Below are 23,960 nucleotides of genomic sequence, written 5' to 3'. Positions count from 1 at the left end.
AAAGGTTGCATACAGTGCTGCATATAAGAGATCAGAAGAACTTCTTAATACCCATTTAGGTATGTTTTAATCTGTAATTTCAAAGTAAAAGCAAAAAGCAGCTAAAAGTGAGAATTCTCACACTGTTATCTAAAGAGGACCTTTCACTACCTCCTTGCTTCATTTAATAGGTACTGTTCCATAGTTCCAGCATAGTTGGAATGTTATCTCTAGCCCCCATTGTTCCCAAGAAATAACTGTTGTTAGTTTTGGTGCCTGAAATGCTATTTAGGTTCTGTACTGTCAGGTGGGTGGTGTAAGGCAGGATCAGGAAAGGGGTGTGATTCAGAGCTCCAATTGGAGGTGGACAGTGTTACAGCTCAGAATCACACTTCATTCCTAATCTTGCCACTGACAGTGCCCATCTGACAGAAAGACTAAATAGTGCATGATGCACCAAAACTAACAGTACTTATTGCTCGAGAAACGTGGGGTCTAGAGAAAGAATTGCAACTGTACCAGAATCAGTGGAGCAGCAGCTATTAAATGACAACAAAGCTGGGCTTCGCAGAAGTGATGAAAGGTCCTCTTCAATAATGAAATTCAGTCACAAAGCACAGAGTTAAGGAAACAAATGCAGCAACTTCTACTATTCTACTTCTACAACCCTGGAAAAAATAAATAAATAAATAAATTTCTGCCTGCATATGCAGAATAAAAGAGGCATATTTGCAAACTGTAGAATCACCTGTATAGGGTGTATTAGGTTTATAGCCAATTAACTGATGTCAGATCCCCTATAACGGGAGTCTTATCAATGCCCCAGCAACTTTAAACCACTCCCATAGTGCTGTAGATGCTGTTAGCAGAATAAAAACAATACCTTTCTTATGTTTCAGAGCCCCAGGGATGCCTAATTTGTTCTTCATTCAAATTAAAATCTTGGAGCACAGGAGGAGTTTTTCTTCTATTACGAGAACTGCTGCAGCATAACTAAACATGCCCATCCTGCACTCAGCTCACCCCTCTAGGCAATGGGAGTTGAGCCTCCTAGTGAGCTGAATGCAGGATGGATATATTTGGTGATGATGCAGCAATGTTCAGTAATAGAAGAAAACTCCCCCTATGTTCCAAGATCCTCATTTGAATAAAGATTAAAAGTGCTTAATCTACGCATACCTGGGGCACTGAAACATATGAAAGGTATTATTTTTTATTTTGCTAACAGCATCTACAACACTATGGGAGCAGTATAAAGTAGCTGGGGGCAGTAATAGACTCATTTTAAAACCTAACTGTCGTAGAGTTAAACATATAAGCAAGGTAATAAGCAATGCTTCCAGAATAGGATATTATGGTTTATCGCAGACCTGAGAGCCATTAATTAGGCACCCAGCTACCAAAGAAAAGCATAGGCCACATTCTGTCAGAGGGGCTTAAACTATCAGAGACCAACCATATTGCTCTCCAGTCTGTGTCTGATTTATTTTTACCTGTGATTTTATAACTGAGGGAGAAATGCCCTCTAAAGCATAATCTAGTGAGTGTGGCAATAATGTACTATGAGTGTCCTACTGTATGTAGAGCAGAAAAAAAAATTGATTTGGCTTCCAAGAAAATGCCAAAAAAGGCTCACAGAAGACAAAGTAAAATTACATACTTTGTTTTAGGAGGGCTCTACAATTGGACATTAATAGCATATCATTTTTTTCACCTTCAGTGGGATGGGAAAGGAGATATTTTATGATGGCCGACAACCACATGAACCCTCACTGACAGTACATATTCTTTCTTTTGTAATCTGTTCAAGTGCCACATACAAACATTCTTATGAAAATCTTCTCTGTATTTTATGAGCCTCAGACTCCGGTGGGTGACAGAGAATAGACTGAGGAGAATACAGCTCAACAATAAGAAATGCTTTGTATTACATGCAGTACAGATCAACAGAAAACACAAGAGGAAAGTCAATGAACATGGCCACATACTGCAGTACTGAGGACAGTACTTGCTGTTCCAGCCATTCAATGCCTAACCACAGCTCTATATGATTAACTGGAAACATATGGACATGTAAAATACAAGAGCTTCCTGTAACTGTCAGCATTAAGACCACATGGAGATCTAATTAATGGTTTAAGCCAGATATTAATGAAGGAGAATAATGTGCTAATTCTTCTGGCTGAAGGTAGAAAGTAATTGAAATCACATCTAAAAGGCTTAAAACAGATTAAGAAGTTGATCAGCAGGAAGAGCCGTGATAAACTGAGAAACAAAACCTGCCAAGAGAAGACATGCTTAGACAGTCTTCATCTGAGCGCCACACTGGAACAAAAACTATTCAGTTCTTCAGCTATCTTGCTTCGCTGCAAATATAAAAAGATCATCAGCTCAAACAAATGATATTTTAAGAAGAAAAAAAAAAAAACACAGAGGCTGCAATTTCATGGGGAAATGAGATGGCTATTTTATGCATGCTGGAAATTAAAGCTTCATTATGCTAAAATGAAGCATAGACGGAATAAGAAAAAAAAAATATGTCTCCGAATATAGATTCCAAAAGTTTGAGCTCTCTAATCCTGGTTTTATAAGAGATTTCCCTTCAGATGAACACATTTAGATGTGGGTAAGCAGAAGGTCAGCTGAAAGTCATGCTTTATTGAAGAACAAGCACTGAAGGCCTGAATCGGATTAGCATTTGAAGTACTATAGCAGTCTTTGTGCAGAGAGAACATTGCACTGATAAAAAAAAAAAAAAAAATCCTGTAATACAGTATCCACTCCATAGAGAATTTAGCAGCTTTATGCCTTCACAATTTTTCACCAAGTGTTCTGTAGCAAAAATATTCTATACATCATTTAAATGAAACATGCTATGAGTGCAAAGTCGCTTCTACAAATATCACAATGACAAAGTCATTATACTCCATCAGACACAAGCGATTATGAAAGTTTCAAAAGGGCACCGATTCTCTGTTCGGATAGAGTTATTCGCTGCTTGTAAATAACTTTGGTCATTGCGCCCGTTATGAGATCACTATACATTACGTTTTCTAGTAATATTAATACCCTAATGGCCTCCATAGAGTCAGAGCCACTCTCTTGCTAAACGTTAAATAATCACACCCCTCAGCATGGTGCAATTTTCTGAAAGCTAGTACACCGGGATTGATTTTTGAAAGCAGGGAATGGTCTTGTTTGGTATTGCGGAGAGGCTACATTTGTTAAGAGCGCGCCTTTACTTGAATGCTGCTTAGCAATTTTATACCTGTAAGGGAATAAAACATGCACGGACCATTGCATTATGAGACGGGAGTCAGGAACCTTTCTCCCATAAAGTGCAAAATAGATTCCATTTTCTAGAAGGCAATTTTGCATGCTGCCACTACGCCATAAAAAATGTAAAAGCTCTTCACTCAATTGAGTATAATGAAATTTACCAAATAGCACAAAATGAAATAGTAAGGTTGTTCTGGTGCAATGTCTTCTGTCTGCTTACGTGTATGATTTGTTTCGAAAATAGGGAAGCCATAAAGGTTGGCAATAAACTGCAGTTTGTTCATTTTTAATAAACAGATATTTGGAACTAAAACAATGGACCTGCCGGCATTCCCACGTAGAATGACAGGAGACCTGACTCTTATTACATAGCAAATATATTCCTAGGCTCTGATAAATGCGTTCTCTGGCTTTTTTTTTCCCTTCTTCAACCTGAAAATGGTGTCTCCGCAACGAGTGTTAGGAAACAACTACAGTACAAAGGACAAAGGCAGAATTTTCAAATTAGTCCCATTGTGTCAATGTATTGTAACCTTTTGTCAAAGAAATTATATGGCACACTGAGATTTCTGACACAACACAACGTGAACAAAGACAAGTCAATTCTACTTATAGCCACAAACATGTAGACAAAAACACTTAACGTGTAACTAAACTTTCGGACAACTTTGAATTTTCTGTCATAAATAACTTATGTAATATAGTTTAGTATCACGTTTTATATCTCCTGTGAAATCCGGCATCTCTTTATTCTTTCCCTGGCTTCTGTATAGACAGCTGTTCCTGCCTCTCGCTGAATGTTACTGTGTGCGGAGTACTGGGCTGTGTCATATGTATAGGGTAGAGGAGGGCACTTAGAACAGTTATATCTCAGACATTATAAAATGTACAGATTTGCTTTTGTGCCATATGAAAGATGAGATTCTCACTAAGGTTGCAGTGCTATCTAAATTATTTCCAGAGATATCACTGGTTGAAAATATAGTCAGGATTAAGATATTTATATGCAGCTGTATAATATGTATGATATAAATATCCAAATCATGACTGTGTTTTTAACCAGTGATATCTCTGGAAATAATTTAGATAGCACTGCAGTCTTAGTGCCATATGAAAGAATATTTTGTAATGTCTCTGACCCTCCCCACCATTATTTTCTCTTTAACTCGCACACTTTAAGAAACAAATATCTGGCGCACGCATACAAAACCCTACCGATTTTGGTGCAGAATGAGCAGACATAAATTATCTCTTGATTACTATGGAGAAAAATATATGGCACACAACACTCAAACCTCTTATTAGATGTTTGACACTTTAAAGGGATTCTATCATTAAGAAAACTAATTTTTAACTAAGCATATATTTTTCATAGCCTTTAGAAAGACTATTCCACACATACCTTTTGTATGTTAATCCCCTCAGCCGTTCTTAAATTAGCCAGATTTTATTGATATGCTAGTTAGCCAGCAATGAGCACCATAAGTTCAGTAAGCACTGTCTTCAGTGTGTACACAAAGGAAGAGGTGAGAGCAGAGATATAAATCATCAGCAGCAACAGCCTGTGCTGTACGCACAGCAGACAGTGCTCAGTAAACTTCTGGTACTAGTTGCTGGCTAATTAGCATATCAATAAAAGCAGACTCATTCAAAAACGGCTTGGAGGATTTACAAACAAAAGGTAGGTGTGGAATAAACTTTCTAAAGGCTATGCAAATATATGTTTAATTAAAAATCATATTTCCCAATGATAGAATCCCTTTAAAGGTCTCCCAGCCTGCATAAAGCTCCCAGATGATAACTTCCCTTGAAAGGTGTGTCCTCTTTGCATACTCCCACTCTTCTCAGGCTGGAATCAGTCACTGAAGAGAGAGTTAGGTACTAGAGTAGCCTTTTTTAAAAAAATTTTTTAGATATCCACCAATTCAGTGAAGTTTTAACCCATGGAGGAAAGAAGATCTTTTCCTCTAGGAATAGAGGATTCTTGTCTCATTGAGATAGGACTAGAGACAGCCTGATTTCAGGGACAGCCTCAACGCATGCGGCCATGGAGCTCAAAACAGACATTGCACTTCATACCATTACCCATCTTAGCTTTTGAAATGACTTTTTTTTTAATAATAGCCGGTCTTTTGCTCTGACTTTTGACATTATTTTTTTAAAAATCCAAAATGATGCCAAAGTGGATGTGAACTGGAGATGTAGGATTTTCTGATCTTGAACTGCAGCAAATTTAAAAAGATTTTGATACGTCAAGTGAATGAGTACATTCAAGTACACCATTACTATCAGAAAATTACTTCTAAAACAGAATGGTTGACTTTATTGAACCCATTTCGAAATGGTGGTACTTGATGAACTTGTTTAAAGTTTTCAGACTTAATTGATTCTGTTTGCTGGGGGGGACGACTCTATTTTAACCTCTATGTTTCCTGTTCCTATAGGACCCAGGGTCAATTCTTTGCATATAAGAGGAAAAAAGTGAAAGTAAAGCCAAGCACCCTGCAATATGGTTGCTGGAAATTTAGCTTGCATGACACCTTGCTCCTGTCTCTCCTGTTGTGGCTGTGTTCAAAAGAATTGCGGAGCTGGTTGTCTGATTAGAACTGTGCGGCATAAAGTGCATAATCAGGCTTCCAGGCTTAACAGGTAAGGTGTAAATTTCCCTTCTTGATAAAGCACTTCACGTTATGCTGTCAATAGCCCATGCCATAACGTGTGCACAATTCACAGCTCAGATCACTTCAAAATCACTTGATGTACGCATTTTATCTTATGCCCTGCGTGTGCCCTACACTACACAGTTGCACAATTACAGATGGTGCTCTCCTACTTAGCAGTTAATTGGCAATTAAAAAACACAAATGAAATATAATTAAGCAATATCTATATCATTCTTTTAGTAATATAATAATAATTATAATAAAGTAACACATTTCCTTTAGGCAAGTGGGGAATCTTGCCAGTTCTGAATCAGTTGTAAAATTACTGCAAAAACTGGTTCAGAGAAAGGAGAAAAAGATGGACCAGGTTCATCCTCGATATAACAATCAGATACTGGTATGTGAAAAGACTCGCACTTTATAGCTCATGTTAAGATTTAAGTAGAGCAGAGATCTCAAGCTCGTGGCTCTTGAGGCTCTCATTTGCTTTTACCCAGACGGGGGCCATCTCCCAAGGCCTTCTCCCAGTTCCAAAGCTTCAAGATTTTGTAGGCCCATGGCCTATGGACTAGAAGCTTGAGTCTAGATACTTCCCTCTCCACTCCTTGGAACCTCCCGCTCTCTTTCCCTGCTTCAGGCACACTGCTGTAACGTATGTGCACATGTAGTAGTGAAGCAAGTACTGGCTGGGGGCTACTGGTGGGGAAGATTAAGCTTTGCAGGGCACTACTCAGGTTATTTAACAATAAATTTGTATAGCATAGAATCTGAAAGGAATGCAGCCAATCAACTTTAATTTTTTTTTCTAGGTGCATTTTCCCCTCAGCGTTTGAGACCACTGATGCAGAAGCTTTAAGCAATGTCACCCCATTTTTTTCACTATGAGATTTGTCAATAAGAAGATTACTTCACATCAAGGAAAACAAATGCAGTAGAAGGAACTGAGTAGCTCAAGATATACAAACATTTTAAAGGTGTTATCATGGCTTAAAGGAAACATTAAGATACACAAAAAGATCCTTCTATAAGATAAAAAGCTTTATAACATTGACAAATATACAAGAGTCTTATTGCTTACTTTGTGAATCTCATCACCCAAGGCATCAATGTTATTGCTGTTTATAGAGATGTTTTATTATATCTGGCTCTTGGAAATTAGATCTCCTGCCAATATACAGCTTTTTCCAAGATGTTTGCACATGTCAGCAGGCTAAGCAGACAATTTCTGAGCTCTCAGAAATGTATTGGTACGTGGTTAGACGAGCCATTTTGACTGAACAAAAAATAGCTCTTTATAGACAACCTTTATTGTTGTGGTTATTTTTGCTTCGTTTAACCTATGTGAGATGCAGCAATCCCCCTAAAACTAATATGCAAAACTAAACTAATATGTACAAAGTAACTCTGCTTGATGAATGGAGAAGGCAAAATATTTGTTTCATATTTGCCTGCACTACTTATTTCTGAAAAGTTTATTTTTTTAAATAATTGGAGTAAGTAAGAGCTTCTTCAAAATCAGCACCCTTTTCTGCCTGCAGAAGCAGCAAGAATATAGATAGAGATACAGTCTGTGCCCATTTGCACCTTCTAATTGGAGAAGGATGGGCAATTTTACTTTTCATCTTGTACCATGTACTGGTATTATGAAAAAGCATAGCAATATACAGTATTGGTGTATCTCAATTCTCCTTTACCAAAGTAAGCAAAGTGACTTGCTGCAGCAGTCACGTGTTGTAGAATAAGGTTTCCCAAAAAGTGGGTTTCAACTCCATAGGGAGTCATGTAAGGAGTCACAAGCCAAGTTGAGAAAGTTAATCTTCACACTGCAGGAATGAAAACTGCTGGAAATACTAATTGTCGGTAAAGGTTAAGCATAAGAACCTTTGATGATGTCACAGTTATGTGACCAATCATTGCTGGGGCAGAGCTTTTACAGTAGCTCCATGTATGGAACAAGCAGTGAAAGACAGAAGGGAGGTATCAGGGTTCAGTGTATGGGGAAACATGAATTTGAAAGAACTGAGTGTGTGGGGGAAATGTGAGTTGTAGCAGAGCTCAGTATGTCTGGGTGTGGATTTAGCAATGAGGAGTGTGTGAGTGTAATAAAGGATGTAGCAAAGCTGAGTGTCTGTGATAGAACATGGAAGTGCCAGAGAGGTGAGTTGATGTAGAATAGGGAAGTATCAGAGCTGTGTGTGTTTGTGTCTAACAGGTGTGTGAAGGAAGAAAAAGCAAATGTGAGGTAGCATTCAGCTGGAAAGCATACTGTAAGCCCAAAGTTAGGAGGGTAGTGGTAGTGGGGAGGTGGTCCCAAAAAAAGTCTAGCCCAAAAGGGGATCCCGCTTTTAAAAAGTTTGGAAACCATTGTGGTAGACATCAGGGCATCGATATAATCAACTAAATAGACTGTAAGAGAATTTTTCAAGTAAGTATTTATTTTACCATTTTTACCGTCCTGAAAAACCTCTTTAAGTAGTAGTTAATAATCTTTTAGACACATTAAGCACCTCACTTGACAGTGGGACATCCGTGCTGAAAAAGGGGCATGGTTAAGAAAGACGGGGAATGGCTTAAAATGTGAAGTGTGCCAAAACTGTGATCCTGTAATGTAGTATTGATGTACTGGATTATTAAAAAGCACGAAATATATCAAATGTTTAAAGTATACAAATACAATAATACTTGTCAGGAGAAGTTGTTTGCTGATTAATTTTATAATGCTTGTCATCCAGTATCATTTTTCAAGATTGGATATATTTTACCTTACTAATAAATTGCAAATACAATGAAAATCAGTAACATCAATAAGATAGAAATAAGGGCATAAAAAGCATATGCCACACACTTCACCTTAGCTGAACTTACCTGGGTGCGTAAAATTTCACCTTTTGACAACTGCATATCACCAGTCAGCTCTTTCACTGTGATACCCAGTGGCTCTAGACGCTTGCTGAAGTAATTTGTCATCTCAGCTGCCAGGGCCTTCATAGGAGCTACATACACAATCTGTACAAAAAGGACACCAAGTTGATAAATGAGCAAAACTCACAATGTCATTTGTCCCAAAGCAACCAGTACAAATCACAATTTATTGTGAAATATGATTCGAGGCACTTACAGTGAAAAATCTTAATCGTGATATATGAAAAGTCGTTATCTTTCCTGGATAAGTGTGCAGCTGCTTAGAGGACAATGGATTTTGTTTATATAGCCTCATCACTTTGAAAATTGGTTCTGCATCAAAGCTAAATGCATTTTCATAGCTTTTCACATGGGTAATAAGATTTTCAGGACACAAACACGAATTGCTGTAATAGTAATGAACTAAATTAAGCAGCATTCTTTGTGTGAATTAGGAATGACTAATACCCTTGAAAAACTTTTTTTCTTTATTTACTAGTATGAGACAATAGAACTGCTCAACATGGGATATCCGCGGCCATTCACAATACAATAACTGGAACATAATGCATTTTATGCCTGATTTAGCCTTGTCTTTGTTATACATCATGATGATGTGCTGAGAGGATTTACACACCACATGCCATAATAATCGCTATATTGCTCTGTAATGACAATAGATAGTATTTTGTCAAATGGCTTAACCTCCTTCCATCACAGCCAATTTTACATTTTACCATTTTTGGTTTTTTTTTCATTCACTGCCTTCCAGGAATCATAAGTTTATCTCTTTTTTTCCTGTTGACTAAACCATACAAGGGCTGGACTGTACTGGAGCTAGAAGTATATATATATATATATATATATATATATATATATATATATATATATATATATTTTTTTTTTTTTTTTTTAATAATTTTCCATATAATGTTTAAAGAAACCGTAAAAAAAAAATATTTTTGGGGGAGAGAATGTAATACCACCACTGTTTGTTAATTTGATCTATATGGCATTTACTGTACAGTAATGAGATTTTTTAATAGAATATAATTAGAGAGCTACTATGTTTATATAGCTTTTGTTATGTTTTATTGCTATTAGAAAAATCTAAAAATTGCTATGTATTACTATATTTTGACACCTAGAATTTTTTTCATATTTCTGTTGATGATACTGTACAAGAGCTTAATTTTTGAGGGGCAATATGTTGTATTTATTTCTCTCTTATAACACTTAAGAGGCGTTTGCACTACCGTTGCTAATGTCTGTTACTGCCTTCCATCATAGGATGACAGAAAAGGACATTAAACTGTCACAGACTGATTCGGTCACAGTCCAGGATGCACAACTTTATTTTCCATTTCAAAGGTAAGCAAACATGACAGGAGATAGCTTTCATCATGTTGTTTACATTAGTGTCAATGGGAAGGGACACAAAATTAGTCTGTGACCATTAACTGTGACAGTATAATGTCCATGGCTGTCATCCTATGACAGAAGACAGCAACGGACATCAGAAACGGTAGTGAACACCCCCCTTACAATGCTTTGCTGTGTTGAACCCAACCATCAGGAACTGTTATGGGGTGTATCATATGGCTAGCACTATTGTCCTGAGTGAATTGTATTTATTACACTTAAAGGGACTATCCGATTAGAAAACATGGCTGCTTTCTTTTAGAAAGATCTCGCCTCTTTTCAGGCTGTAATATCACCCATCAGTCACATGGCCATGCTATAGCTCAGTCCCATTCAATAAAGGGTTTTTCCCTTTTTAGTGAATTGCTGCCAAGATTGGACTAACTTACAAAACCAGCAGTGCTGCTCTACAGTTTTTCTGATTTTCTTATCTTAGCAGCGATTTGCAAAGATGGGAATAACCCTTTCAAAAGGGCTTTCCGAAATAGAATACTGTTGGCCTATGCTTAGCATAGGCCATCAATATGTGATCGGTGGGTGGATAGCTTCTGGCACCAACACCATAAACTACATAAAGGGAGCGCAGCAATTGACACATCATCGTCACGGTTTACATTTGGTAATGGTTGTGTCTAGTATCAGAGCTCAGAGGCAGCACTGTGCCACTTAAGTGCAAAGAACATTGGAAAATGGTAGCCTCTATATTTGCCAGATCAGCACAATCATTTAATTGACATAAAACATTAAACACTCACCAGCTCATACATAATTAAAAGCATTCGCATTCTTAAAAGAGATGGCCACTTTCAGACCAATATAGAAAGACAAATGTTATTATTTGTAAAACGAAAAGTTATACAATTTTCCAATATACTTTCTGTATCAATTCCTGATGCTTTTCTAGATCTCTGCTCAGCGATTTTACTGAAAAATCAGTCCATGATTGTGCGCATCATCATCAGGTGCACAGCTCATCACCAGGCAAATGTCTGATAACTGTGCTGGGAATATAAAAAGCTGTGCACCTGTTTGTATATCACAAGACCATGGACTGTATACCACATGACCATGGACTGATTATTTATCCATTATAAGTAAGCAAAATGAATTACTATAAGCAGAGATCTTGAAAACTGTGAGGGATTGATACATAAAGTGGGCAACCCCTTTACGTGGATAGTGGAGAAATAGTCTTTCAAGTATATCCCAGCATTCCTTGAGGCTGAAAGGGCTGTAGCACTAGTTATTTACTGCAACTCCCAAGAACAGGGTTGTATTTGATTTCCCTGCAAGCAGGAGAATGGAAGCAATGCTGCTCAGAAGAAATACCTCTTTCCCTCTTTCTCTGGAAAGGATCATAGAGTTGAGACCCCATTGATCATAATTAGATGCCATATCCTAACACTATATAATAACACTAGAAGATGGGAATGCCTCTTTAACCATGCATGCAAAGCGGACACACCTCTGCATTGGATATAAATGGTCTCCGTAGTAAAAAAAATAAATAAATTCAAGACCACAGCAGTTCTTGCTTACCTTAAAATCATCCTTTTTAATGACACCTTGTTGAATGTTTTGGCGAACTACATGCAATACTGTTAGCATGGCAATGTTCGTTTTGCCAGCTCCAGTTGGTGCACAGATGAGCATGTTTTCGTTTGTGTTATAAGCTGTTTCAAAAACTATGGACTGGATACGGTTCAGTCGTTTCACACCCTTGAAGACCAGCTGTCCAATCTGACGTGGGAAAAATACAGAAACGTTAGAAATAAATATTACTCCTTCACAATTTCTAAGTAGCATACAAGGCTGCAGTTCAGTTTAAGTCTGAGGAATGGAGCTGCTGAAAGTGTGAAAAATAGGATGAGAAGCTAATCCATGTTGCAAATCCAATTAAAAGAGTTTAATGTGACATTAAGCCTCAACAGAAAAAAAAAGTTATGCTAATTATATTAAAATATAATCATATGCTAAGCTGGTTGTGTGTGGTGTTCGCAATTCACTGTAAATGTGAAAGAATCAGAAGTTCACTCAATTTTCTGTGGTTGTCTTGCGGTGGGACAGGCAACAGTGAAAATAAAGATTCACTCAGTGTAATGTGGCTATGTAGTTATGAAAGAAAAAATAAAATACAGTAAAGCTCTATTAAGCTGACCTCAAGTTCACAATAAAAAAATTACAATAAATGGATTATAATAGTTAAAAATCGGTGTCCTCTCTCTTAACCTTTCTGGAATAGTTCCTTCATTTCCAGTTCTCAGTTCATTTGTATAACATAATCAGGATGTTCTCAGACTACTCTGCACTCTGTGCTTTGGTTGTCTGAAGAACACCCCCACTCCTCTCTATTCTCAAAAGGTATATTTAAAGATGAGTTAGTGCCTCAGACTACTAAAGTACAGGGTGCATGAAGTACTCTGAGAAGTTGGTGGCCATTTCCCAGAAGTGAAGAAGTTTGGAATTGAAGCCAGAGAGGACCTTTTCTACACAATCTTTTATTTATATAAACATATCAATCCTACTATATGTATATACATGGGTGATTAATCTGAACTTCTACAAACCTCTTTTCAGAGAAGACAACAAAAAACAATGAAAAATCTTTGGAAAAATATCCTGTAAAAGATATCACACTGCAGAAATTTAACCAACTGCAGATGTTCAGGTTAAAGGAGTTGTCCGGCTTACATTGAAGATGAATCCCTAAACTAAACCCCTTACCCCCGCCTACCTTCTAGGTGACTTCATTATAATATATATATATATATATATATATATATATATATATATATATATATATATATATATACACACACACACACACACCTGGGGGTGGTCATGTGACCACCCCAAGCCCATTTTCTGATGATACAGTGATGTTCCTTTTCCAAAAACGAAGAATCACCAATACTTCTCCTCACTCCATTATACTCACTTATCTTCAGTCTTCGGGCATGAAATATCACTTCTTCCGGCGCCTGCGCAATAGAGATTTGCAGTCGCCGACAGAAGCAAACAGCACACACATGTGCAAGTAGTCCACAGAAGATGATGCTGGTAGGATCACAGAAAATGATCTCCAGGACACAGAAGACAGGCAAGTATGATTTTTTTTTTTTTACACTCACCGGCCACTTTATTAGGTACACCATGCTAGTAACGGGTTGGACCCCCTTTTGCCTTCAGAACTGCCTCAATTCTTCGTGGCATAGATTCAACAAGGTGCTGGAAGCATTCCTCAGAGGTTTTGGTCCATATTGACATGATGGCATCACACAGTTGCCGCAGATTTGTCGGCTGCACATCCATGATGCGAATCTCCCGTTCCACCACATCCCAAAGATGCTCTATTGGATTGAGATCTGGTGACTGTGGAGGCCATTGGAGTACAGTGAACTCATTGTCATGTTCAAGAAACCAGTCTGAGATGATTCCAGCTTTATGACATGGCGCATTATCCTGCTGAAAGTAGCCATCAGATGTTGGGTACATTGTGGTCATAAAGGGATGGACATGGTCAGCAACAATACTCAGGTAGGCTTTGGCGTTGCAACGATGCTCAATTGGTACCAAGGGGCCCAAAGAGTGCCAAGAAAATATTCCCCACACCATGACACCACCACCAGCCTGAACCGTTGATACAAGGCAGGATGGATCCATGCTTTCATGTTGTTGACGCCAAATTCTGACCCTACCATCCGAATGTCGCAGCAGAAATCGAGACTCATCAGACCAGGCAACGTTTTTCCAATCTTCAATTGTCCAATTTCGATGAGCTTGTGCAAATTGTAGCCTCAGTTTCCTGGTCTTAGCTGAAAGGAGTGGCACCCGGTGTGGTCTTCTGCTGCTGTAGCCCATCTGCCTCAAAGTTCGACGTACTGTGCGTTCAGAGATGCTCTTCTGGCTACCTTGGTTGTAACGGGTGGCTAGTTGAGTCACTGTTGCCTTTCTATCAGCTCGAACCAGTCTGGCCATTCTCCTCTGACCTCTGGCATCAACAACGCATTTCCGCCCACAGAACTGCCGCTCACTGGATGTTTTTTCTTTTTCGGACCATTCTCTGTAAACCCTAGAGATGGTTGTGCGTGAAAATCCCAGTAGATCAGCAGTTTCTGAAATACTCAGACCAGCCCTTCTGGCACCAACAACCATGCCACGTTCAAAGGCACTCAAATCACCTTTCTTCCCCATACTGATGCTCGGTTTGAACTGCAGGAGATTGTCTTGACCATGTCTACATGCCTAAATGCACTGAGTTGCCGCCATGTGATTGGCTGATTAGAAATTAAGTGTTAACGAGCAGTTGGACAGGTGTACCTAATAAAGTGGCCGGTGAGTGTACATCTCTGAGCACATGTTAAATTAGAAAAGAATAATTGGTAATGAGATAAAAGAATAAAAATAAATTATATAAATTCCTTAAAGTACAATTTTAGGTTGCCATTTAATCACGGATACATTTTCTGTTTTCAAGCTACAAGGTGAAGAATCAAAAAAAATCTAATTCACAGTAAGAAATTCAGTTCTAAAGAGTCAATAGTGACCATTCGATATAGAGTCATAACTTTCCTAGGTACTTGCATAATGGTGTAGGATTTCCTGCTGTTAACATGAAGTCATTCAATACATAGCACTGGGAAGCATCTCAACAGAATCATAATCAACTCATAGTGAAAAGTTGTAGAAGAAAACAGAAAGTGTATCAGAAAAAAAACATATCAATTCCTTGACTAAGAAATGTTGGATGTAATGAAAAGAAAGATGTAACAGTTTAACATTTACTTACAGAAATGTATGGAATGACTAGGATTAATACCAATGTAATTGTACTCTAAACATACACACATTGATCCAACATATACACTAAATAAGTATACGGATGATGAAAGCAGGAGGATTTCTTAAGTAAGAAAGACACATACAATCTCCAGTCCTTAGACCAGACCTGGGCAATGTGCGGCCTGCGGGCCATATCCAGCCCCCTGACTGATCCGGCCCACATAGCTTGACTAGGGAGGCGTGTCTTAGTGCCAACAGGACAGTGCAAGAAGATGGAGACGTGTGGTGTGTGTCCTAAGGTACTGAGAGGGGAGGAAGGGGGATCTGAGATGCAGGGATGGAGAGTGTGTGTCTGTGTCTCAGTAACCTAGAGGCGGAGATGGAAGGGGAATGTTATACTAGGGGCAGATATGGAGGAGGAATGTTATACTGGGGGCAGATATGGAGGGCGAATGTTATACTGGGGGCAGATATGGAGGGGGAATGTTATACTGGGGCAGATATGGAGGGGGAATGTAATACTGGGGCAGAGATGGAGGGGGAATGTTATACTGGGGGCAGATATGGAGGGGGAATGTTATACTGGGGCAGATATGGAGGGGGAATGTTATAATGGGGGCAGATATGGAGGGGGAATGTTATACTGGGGGCAGATATGGAGGGGGAATGTTATACTGCGGGCAGATATGGAGGGGGAATGTTATACTTGGGGCAGACATGGAGGGGGAATGTTATACTTGGGGCAGACATGGAGGGGGAATGTTATACTGGGGGAAGATATGGAGGGGGAATGTTATACTGGGGCAGAGATGGAGGGGGGGACATGAAACTGGGGGTAGATAAAGGGGGCACTTAAACTGGGGGAACATTAAACTGGGGACAACTGGAGGGGGCATTAAACCGTGCAGGTCGCTGGAGGGGGACCTGTCTGCCTCTAGATGCCCCCAGCTTAATGTCACCCTCCAGCTACCCCTACGGTTTAATTGTTGCTTCCAGCTGCCCGAGTTTCATGTCCCCCTATAGTTTCCACCAGTTTAAACTGAGGCACCGGGAGAGGGACTTAATACTGTGAGGCAGTTGGAAGGGAACATTATAATGTGGGGACATATAATGTACGGGTGACTGTAGGATTATACTTTGTGGTGGCACATGAAAAGATGATTGAGAATGGGCAAAGTCAACGTAGAAGTGGGTGGAGCTAAATTTGCCACAGCGTGCATGGCCCTCTAGAATAGTTTCAATTTCTTATGCGGCCCCATGGGAAAATTAATTGCCCACCCCTGCCTTAGACCTAGTGGAGAATGTACAACACTTACTGTACCTAAAGGGGTTGTCCAGCATTAGAAAATAATGAAAAAGCACCACAACTGTTTGTAGATTCACAATTTTGCACAAAATTTAGCAAAGTCAGGCTGCTATCACATTGTGTTGTATTAATCCATCAAAAGATCAGCAGCGGACTGGAAGAGTAACAGAGTGAAAGATGCAGATGGAGCATCCTCTATTAGTATCCGTTAGGACATCTAATCGTTCTTTGAAGCTTCCAACTAATGCTAAAAAATAAGCGTTGTTACGTCCTGCTTGTTAGGAGCTCAGGATAAGGGCCTGTGCTCAAGACTTTAACTTCTGTTAAGAAAGAAGCTTCTGTTTTTTTAATGATGACAAATGCAACCGGAGTGTGCGCCGTCTCCAGATTTCATTCCATTTGTTTCCGCTCATTGTTCAGATGCGATGACAAATTAGATTGAAACAATGCAGTATGAAAACAAAATTAGCCAACCAATAGGTGGTGTAAAGTTATAAAAAAAAATAAATCAAAAGATGTTAGGAATCTGTGCTCTAGCCTCTCCTACTTGAATCCATCATTCCTTTTAGTGCAGCACTGCTAATGTTCACAGCCATGACTTTAAGGTTGCCATGCCTAAAGTCAAACTCTTGCTGAGTCTCCTTAGTCAGTCAGAGCTCTGAGGCGCAGAGTCAGACTACTAACTCATTGTCCAATCCAGAAAGGAGGTGGGATATTTAAAGGGGTTCTCCGGGCAAAAAAATCTTTTTTTCTTTTTCTTTTTTTTAAAGGTCTGTTAGTGTTATTAGTGTGTTAAAAGTGCACCCATATACTTTTAGCAGTGTTCGGAGTGATTTCTAGGTGTCTGTTTTATCTTCTGGGTTTTCTTACATGTGTAGCTTCCTACTAAGTAACTTCCTGTGTACTTTTCATACCACCACCCTGTGAATGCTCCCCCTCCTCTCTCACTATGTTACACCCCCCTCCCTATCTCCCTAGCTACACTACACTAAGTTATCCCACCCACTCCTAGCCCCTCTTCCTCCCTAGCTTTGTTAAACTAGGGAGGGGAGGGGGGGGCTAGGAGCTAGGAGTTTTGCTACTTCTCATAAAGCTTTGTGATTAGTCAAGCTTCCATTTCCTCTTCAAAAGGAGGTAATGTAACAGTTAACTCAACCTGTATTGTCCAAAAATTATAATACAGAAATGATAGACTATGAACCACTGTAGAAAATTCCAAACTTCTAGTCGAGTTAAAACATAAAACAAGCCAAAATATCCAGCTTACCTTTAAGAGCTTAGATCTTTGGCACTATTATTTTTAGTCACTGCACAATTTACACTCCAGTTTTAATTAGCCATTATTAATGATTACACATACCTCCAAGCACAGAAACAAACAAAAGGATAAGGTTTCCAAGCCAACCGTTAACATTTTATCATTGCTGGTACATACAGCTGCTTCAACATATATTTTACGCGCTCGGTAGAGGTTGTAATTAGAAGAATGCGAACAAATAGCAGTTATTTAATCCATCTCAAAGCGATCCCAGAATGTTTACTGATACAATTTGTAAGGTTTCATTAACAATGAGATACCGGACAGAACTGGAGCATACTAAAGCTATGCAGCTGCAAATTCTCTGCTCAATTCTACCATAATGGTCAGAGATTAAAACTTTTTCTAAAGCAAGATGAAGCCTTTCAGTGATATCATGTTCTCTTCAGAGAATTGTAAGCACACATAATAAACCATGATTTTCTGAGAACGTAATTTAAATGTCCTTTTATGCTGAAGTGACAGAACCATAATTTCGAGCTTGACGTTACAACGTCTAAAATATCATATGCTTCTAGCAATACCGCCAGAGGAAAAATAACTTAAACAGACTGGAAAACGGCACCTGTAATTATGTAATAATGCTACAGTTTGCTGTAAATAGTTCAAAAATATTTTGTATGGAAATGCGTGTTATGTGTACTTTGTGTAAATTACACTTGTGCTCTGAAGTATGGTTATGTATTGTTAAACTGCTCTACCTGCAACAATAAAAGAAAAAAACCCAAACTGTTTAGAAAATGTGTTTATACTCAAGCTATCTTGTCATTCCCAAACCATCTGAAACCATCAAACATCCGAATCTCTATTAGAGCCCATGCATATGGAGGAAGGATTAGTTATACCGTCAGAAAACGTCATTGCTTACTTATTCAGGATGACTCAAATAAGATTCAAAATATGAGATCATTTCAGTGATACAGAAAGTGCTAGAAACAGAGTGTCCCCGTAGAGAGGGTTCTTCTCAGTCACTGCACCCTGCTGCCCCCATCTGGTAGAGGATGATGCTGCAGTCAACTGTTGGGAAAAACAGTCTGCGATGTCTCTCTAGCATGCTAAAAATTCTGCAAACTAAAAATGACCAAGCAGTTCTGAAATGTTAGTAAATCATTGTATTTCTCATAAAATATCGACTCTATGGTCTTTTCATTGAACTGAGCATTGTGAGGTAGTTCTGACACCCCTGGAAATGTATGGGTAACTTGAGTTACCATGACATAACGTTCCTGTGAGCTTCTTTGCATCTAGCTAAATGAAAGTCGTCTGACCGAAACATTCTATTACTGACCTACAGCTTGGCATTTGAACCATAATCTCTCCATACATGGCGTGATATTTATTGTGCTTTTCACTCAAGAACGTGTGTGCGGCAAAATTATTATTCTCTGTCTAAGGGTTGGAGAACCCATTTATGCCTGCACCATCATCAAATGATTTTTTAGAGTGTGCGGTTCCATTATTTGTATGATACATTGGCTAATAGAGGAGACTGTAGTGTAGATTCACTTGCTAACCAAAGATTTTTGTACACAAGTTAAACTATAAAACCACTTTACATACATGAATAGTACGTGTGAATATAAGAAACTTTGCAATATATCTTATTATTAAGGAAATTGGTTCCCTTCTACATTTATTTACACCTTCACAGAAAATCACGTAAATACACGCGATTAGGTGTGATGGATCATATGAAGAGGGCTCAGGAGCTCAGCTCTATCCATACACGGCTGCCGGCTACCTCATATAAAAAAAAATGGAATAAAAAGTGATCAAACCATCCGACCTTGCCCAAATACAAATCAATAAAATGCCATCTTGTCCTGCATAAAAAGATGCATTACTCAGCTCCATACACAAATATTTAAAAAAAAAAAAAAAAAAAAAAGTTACAGGTGTCACAATATGGTAACAAAAATGTTTTTCCTTTTTTGCAAAGTTTTTTTTATATTTCAAAGGTATCAAAACATTACAAATACTATATACATTTGGTATTCCTGTGATCATACTGACCCACAGAATACAGGTAACGTCATTTTTACCATTAGATGGTAGTCCTTTGGCCCTGGATAATGAAATGAGAGTTTTGATACCAACAATCTGCTCTTTCTTCAACCTAACCAAAAAGCTAGAAGCTTTAGGGTAAGTTCAGATGGGGTTTTTTGGACCGGAACCTGAGGCGGAGGCTGCCTCAGGTTCCGGTCCAAAATATGGGTAGCTGCGACTGGATGCCGATGCAATGCACTCTGCTCTGGATTAGGCCCAAATGAATGGGCCTAGTCAGGAGGGAGTGTCTTCAGGTGGATGCCGCAAGATGAATCCGCCTGAAGAATGAGCATGACTGACTAGCTGCCATTGATTTCAATGGGAGCCATCTTTTTGGTCAGAATTTTGAGATGGATACGGCCTCAAAATCCTGACCAAAAAACCCTGTGTGAACTTACCCTTTTATCATTTCTTCGAAAAGAAATCAGCAAGCTAAATTGCACCCCACATTGGTAATATTCTTTTCTTTATCCATTTCCAGGTGTAGTCCACCTTGAAGTGAATTGATACTAACCAGAAATTTACATATATTAGGACTAAAAGTATATTATTTTAATTACAAGCAAGCTAGTTAATGAAAACATACGTTACTTACAATATAATGAATCATACTACTTGTAACAGGCAGATATAACCGCCATCAATGTATAGCCTAGCTGTTATAAAAACTGTATTTGAACTAACATCAGTATGTGCAGACTATCAATTTATGGCAGTAAAAATCTGCTTAAAAAGATTAACTGAGTCAGACTTCAAACACAGGTCAGAAACTACAGATAAACTACAGATGGCATATTGTGATAAGTGGATAGTACTATAAAACATGGTATCCAGCATTATCCTTCTGTAAATCACTGCTACTATAAAATGGCAATGACAAAACATATATATTTTTTGATTTAACAACTTAGACCCTCTTTTGAGCATTGGATGCATGTTGTGCTTTCTCTCCCTCCCTAGAGTTGCCTGTGACCTTTCCTAATCCCATTAGGCCCCGCACTTTCAGAAATGGTAGTACCCTGGGAATACACAGAGACACTGTTTTAATTGGAACAAGGAAAACTATTGCTGATCTTTCTCAAATGTAACATAACGCACATGTAGTGAGAATACACTACTGTAGTCCCATGTGAACCCTTTTAATTGCAATATTTTTTTGTCAAAATCAAAGAGAAAACATAATGTAATCTTTTCCATTGTCCAGTTGACGGAAAAGGTTCTTTAAGTGGCTGTTCTCGCCTACCAAAATGTCTGCAATGTTGCGCTTTGCCTGAACTTCTGGAATTTAGAAAATACTTTGTTACATGTTGTGCAAATCCACTCGGATAAAGGGATTTTGTTCTTTGCACCAGAGAAAGGTTGGCTTGTTTAAAACGTATCACAATCTAGCTTTGTTAAACTAAGCATTTCAAGCAAGACAAGAGAGAGAGAGCTTGGAAAATGTAACACTTTCTTTAACCTCCTGTTTCAGCAGGAATTCACAGGGACAGAACACAAAGATTGCAATGTACAAGACTTACATACCCAACCTATTAAGGTATGTAGTGCCTGGACGCCTCGCTAATCTAAGTACAAAAACACAATAATGGCGAACGTAAGATAATAAAAAGCTGCAGCTCTTCATAGTTTATAATCTGTCAGTCCGTAATTGGTATTGTCTAAGAAATATAAAGTTTGTTAGGAGTGAAAATAAATAAAATATATATGGATACTTAAAAGGAGGAAAAAAAATACAATAAAAATCTTGCAATTACAGTTGCTCCATTAAACCATGGCTTTATTGTGCTGATAAACAGCATTTTATTTCTTTGTGGGTTTAATTAGTTCTTTTTTAAACTTAGAAGAAAACTTATTTAAAATGTCAGCACTCATAACGCATTCCAATTATACACAACCTACAACTTTAACAGCTGGGCGTCTTTGCCAAAATCAGATTTATACACGCAAATAGCATCATACGTTTATTAAAAAAAGATAAAATAATAATAAACGCAAAAAAAACCATACAAACTTATAAAAAGCCACATAATATTGGAATTGTTCACATTGGACACAATTACAATAATGGAGTGTATATTTTAAAGGAACCTGTCAGGTTGAAAAAAATGCAGTTTGATCTGCAAACAACATCTTAAATAGCAGGAGTAGCGGAGCAGTTTTTTTTTTTTTTAATCGGATTATTCCAAAAAGTTTTGACTCCTTTTTTGGTGCTACATAGGGCTTTATTTAAATTTTTGCATATTTTTATAATAATAGCTGTGAAAATTTAGAATTTTTCCGGTTTTATTTTTTATTATAATAGGCTACTAAAAATATTTTTTTAATAGATTTCTTCCCTGTCATGGTAATTTTATGTAGGTGGCACGCAGCTTTGTGTTGCTAGAAGCAAGACAAGAGCTTGTGAATTGGGTGTGGTAGTGTTTTTTTGTGGTTAATTTTTTATTTTTTTTGTAAACAACCATTATTGGCATTTCAACATTACATAGGGCAGTTACAGGAGAATACAGCCTGGTAGCATACACTGCAGATCTCATTTGGGTTTTCTAGGACAGTGGTTCTCAAAGCACTTTTATGAGTGAAGGCTACTTTGGGGGTACTCCGTTGGGGCATTTTCTCACTAGAGAATACTTGGCTTGAAAAGGTTGAGAACCCATCACCTAGCAATCACATGACCAACCAAGGTCGGAGAAAGTCACAAGATGGCAGTTTCCATAGCTGTACACACAGCGTTCATTGAGTGCCATGTCATCTAACTGGAAAACCCCTCTACTTTGCCAATGCAGTCCAATGTCTAGCAGGAAAAGCCCGAAATCCCAGAAAGATTGGGATTCAGGAGGAATGAAAAATATAAACTAAGAACCTGTACTTCTCCTTGCTGTTGTATCCACTAGCTTTGGTTCAACGTCTGCATCAAAAACTGCAGTGGTGTTTTTCCAAGAAACCAGCTTTGTGAAACCAACCTTATGCGCATATTATAAAAGTCAGATTACTGTGTGGTAGGGCTAGGCGATTAATCAAATTCATTTAATTCACCCCAAGGGTTTTTTGTGATTTATCCAATTTGATTTTAAATAGTGCACCCGCTCAGGAATAGGTGAAAAAGGTTCCCAAGCGTCAAGATTGCAGGAGCCAATTGGTTGCTATGGAAGTCAGAAGCTTTCTGAAAGCTCCCAGGTCTGCCATAGCACACAACTTATAAAGCCTGCCTATGGAAGAGTTATGCAAGAATTTTACCATGGACTGCAATACAGCAGTATTGCAGTCTCGGTTACAAGCAATCTAGTGATCACAAGTTGAAGCATCCTAGGAAAAAAAAAAAAAGTAAAAGACGTACAAACGGTCTTCTAAAATTATGTATCGATAAAATGAAAAAATTAAAATCACCCTCCCATTCGCTCTATTACATATAGAAGTAAATAAAGATAAAGAAAAGCACATAAGGCATCCCTGTGTCACAAAATACCTAGACTACAAAAATATAAACTATATTCCATACCCATATTTATCTCATAACAACCAATCAGATTCCAAACCTAATTTTGCAAACACCCTTTTGAAAATGAAAGAAGCTATCTGATTGAGAGCAAATGGCTGTTTACAGCTGAAGCTCATTGGAGGTTTTTAGACCTGCATGAAAAACAAGCACTGGTTCATCACCTTATAGATGTTCTGGATTTGAGATCAGGACAGATATTGGCCTCTGAACATGGCACAATGTCAAAATTTACAGTGTATAGGAATGAGTAAAAGTTAGCCAACAAAGCTGGCCATACACATACGTTTCAAGGGGATTTTCTGGGTAAATGACATAGATGAACTGGTCTTAGCTGAACTGTTAATAGGTGTGGACCTGGGGTGTGTGCCCCCCTTCTCCTGATCTGATATTGATGGCCTATATTTATCGTTTGCCTGGATAAACATCTTAAATGTCAGGCAAAACCTACTGGTCATCAAAAATGAGAGTCTCCTGACATTCTCTTGATGGCAAATGTCACAAGGACAGAAGGATCGGGCTGATATACATGTTAATATGCCTGATTCTAATGTTCTCCTGGACATTAGATGTCATCTGGCAGCAGCTTAAAGGGGTTGTCCTACGAAGTAAAGTGAAAAGGACCCTTCACATTGAACCAGATCGCAGCCAGGCTGAATGTGGGCGGGACTGGACGCTCAGCACTCCCATTCACTTCAATGTCTTTCATCATTCCCACCCATATAGAGCCTTGTCAGTCAGGTCCAATGTGAAGAACAAGAAAGGTTATTT

At 38.4% G+C, this 23,960-nt stretch overlaps 1 protein-coding gene across 1 annotated transcript in view; it reads right to left on the bottom strand.

The window, feature by feature from the left end:
- Positions 1–23,960, bottom strand: part of ASCC3 (activating signal cointegrator 1 complex subunit 3) — a 454,027-nt gene that overhangs the window by 345,776 nt on the left and 84,291 nt on the right. Inside the window, exons 9-10 of the mRNA XM_075268175.1 lie at positions 11,784–11,984; positions 8,787–8,927 (exon numbers count right to left, since the gene is read on the bottom strand). Of these exons, the coding sequence (XP_075124276.1) occupies positions 8,787–8,927; positions 11,784–11,984 (342 nt within the window). The remainder of the gene's footprint in view (positions 1–8,786; positions 8,928–11,783; positions 11,985–23,960) is intronic.

Source organism: Leptodactylus fuscus, chromosome 3 (assembly GCF_031893055.1).
Source record: "Leptodactylus fuscus isolate aLepFus1 chromosome 3, aLepFus1.hap2, whole genome shotgun sequence".
Taxonomy (NCBI): Eukaryota; Metazoa; Chordata; class Amphibia; order Anura; family Leptodactylidae; genus Leptodactylus; species Leptodactylus fuscus.
Note: the sequence above shows the minus strand (reverse complement) of the source record. Positions and strands in the feature narration are given on the sequence as shown.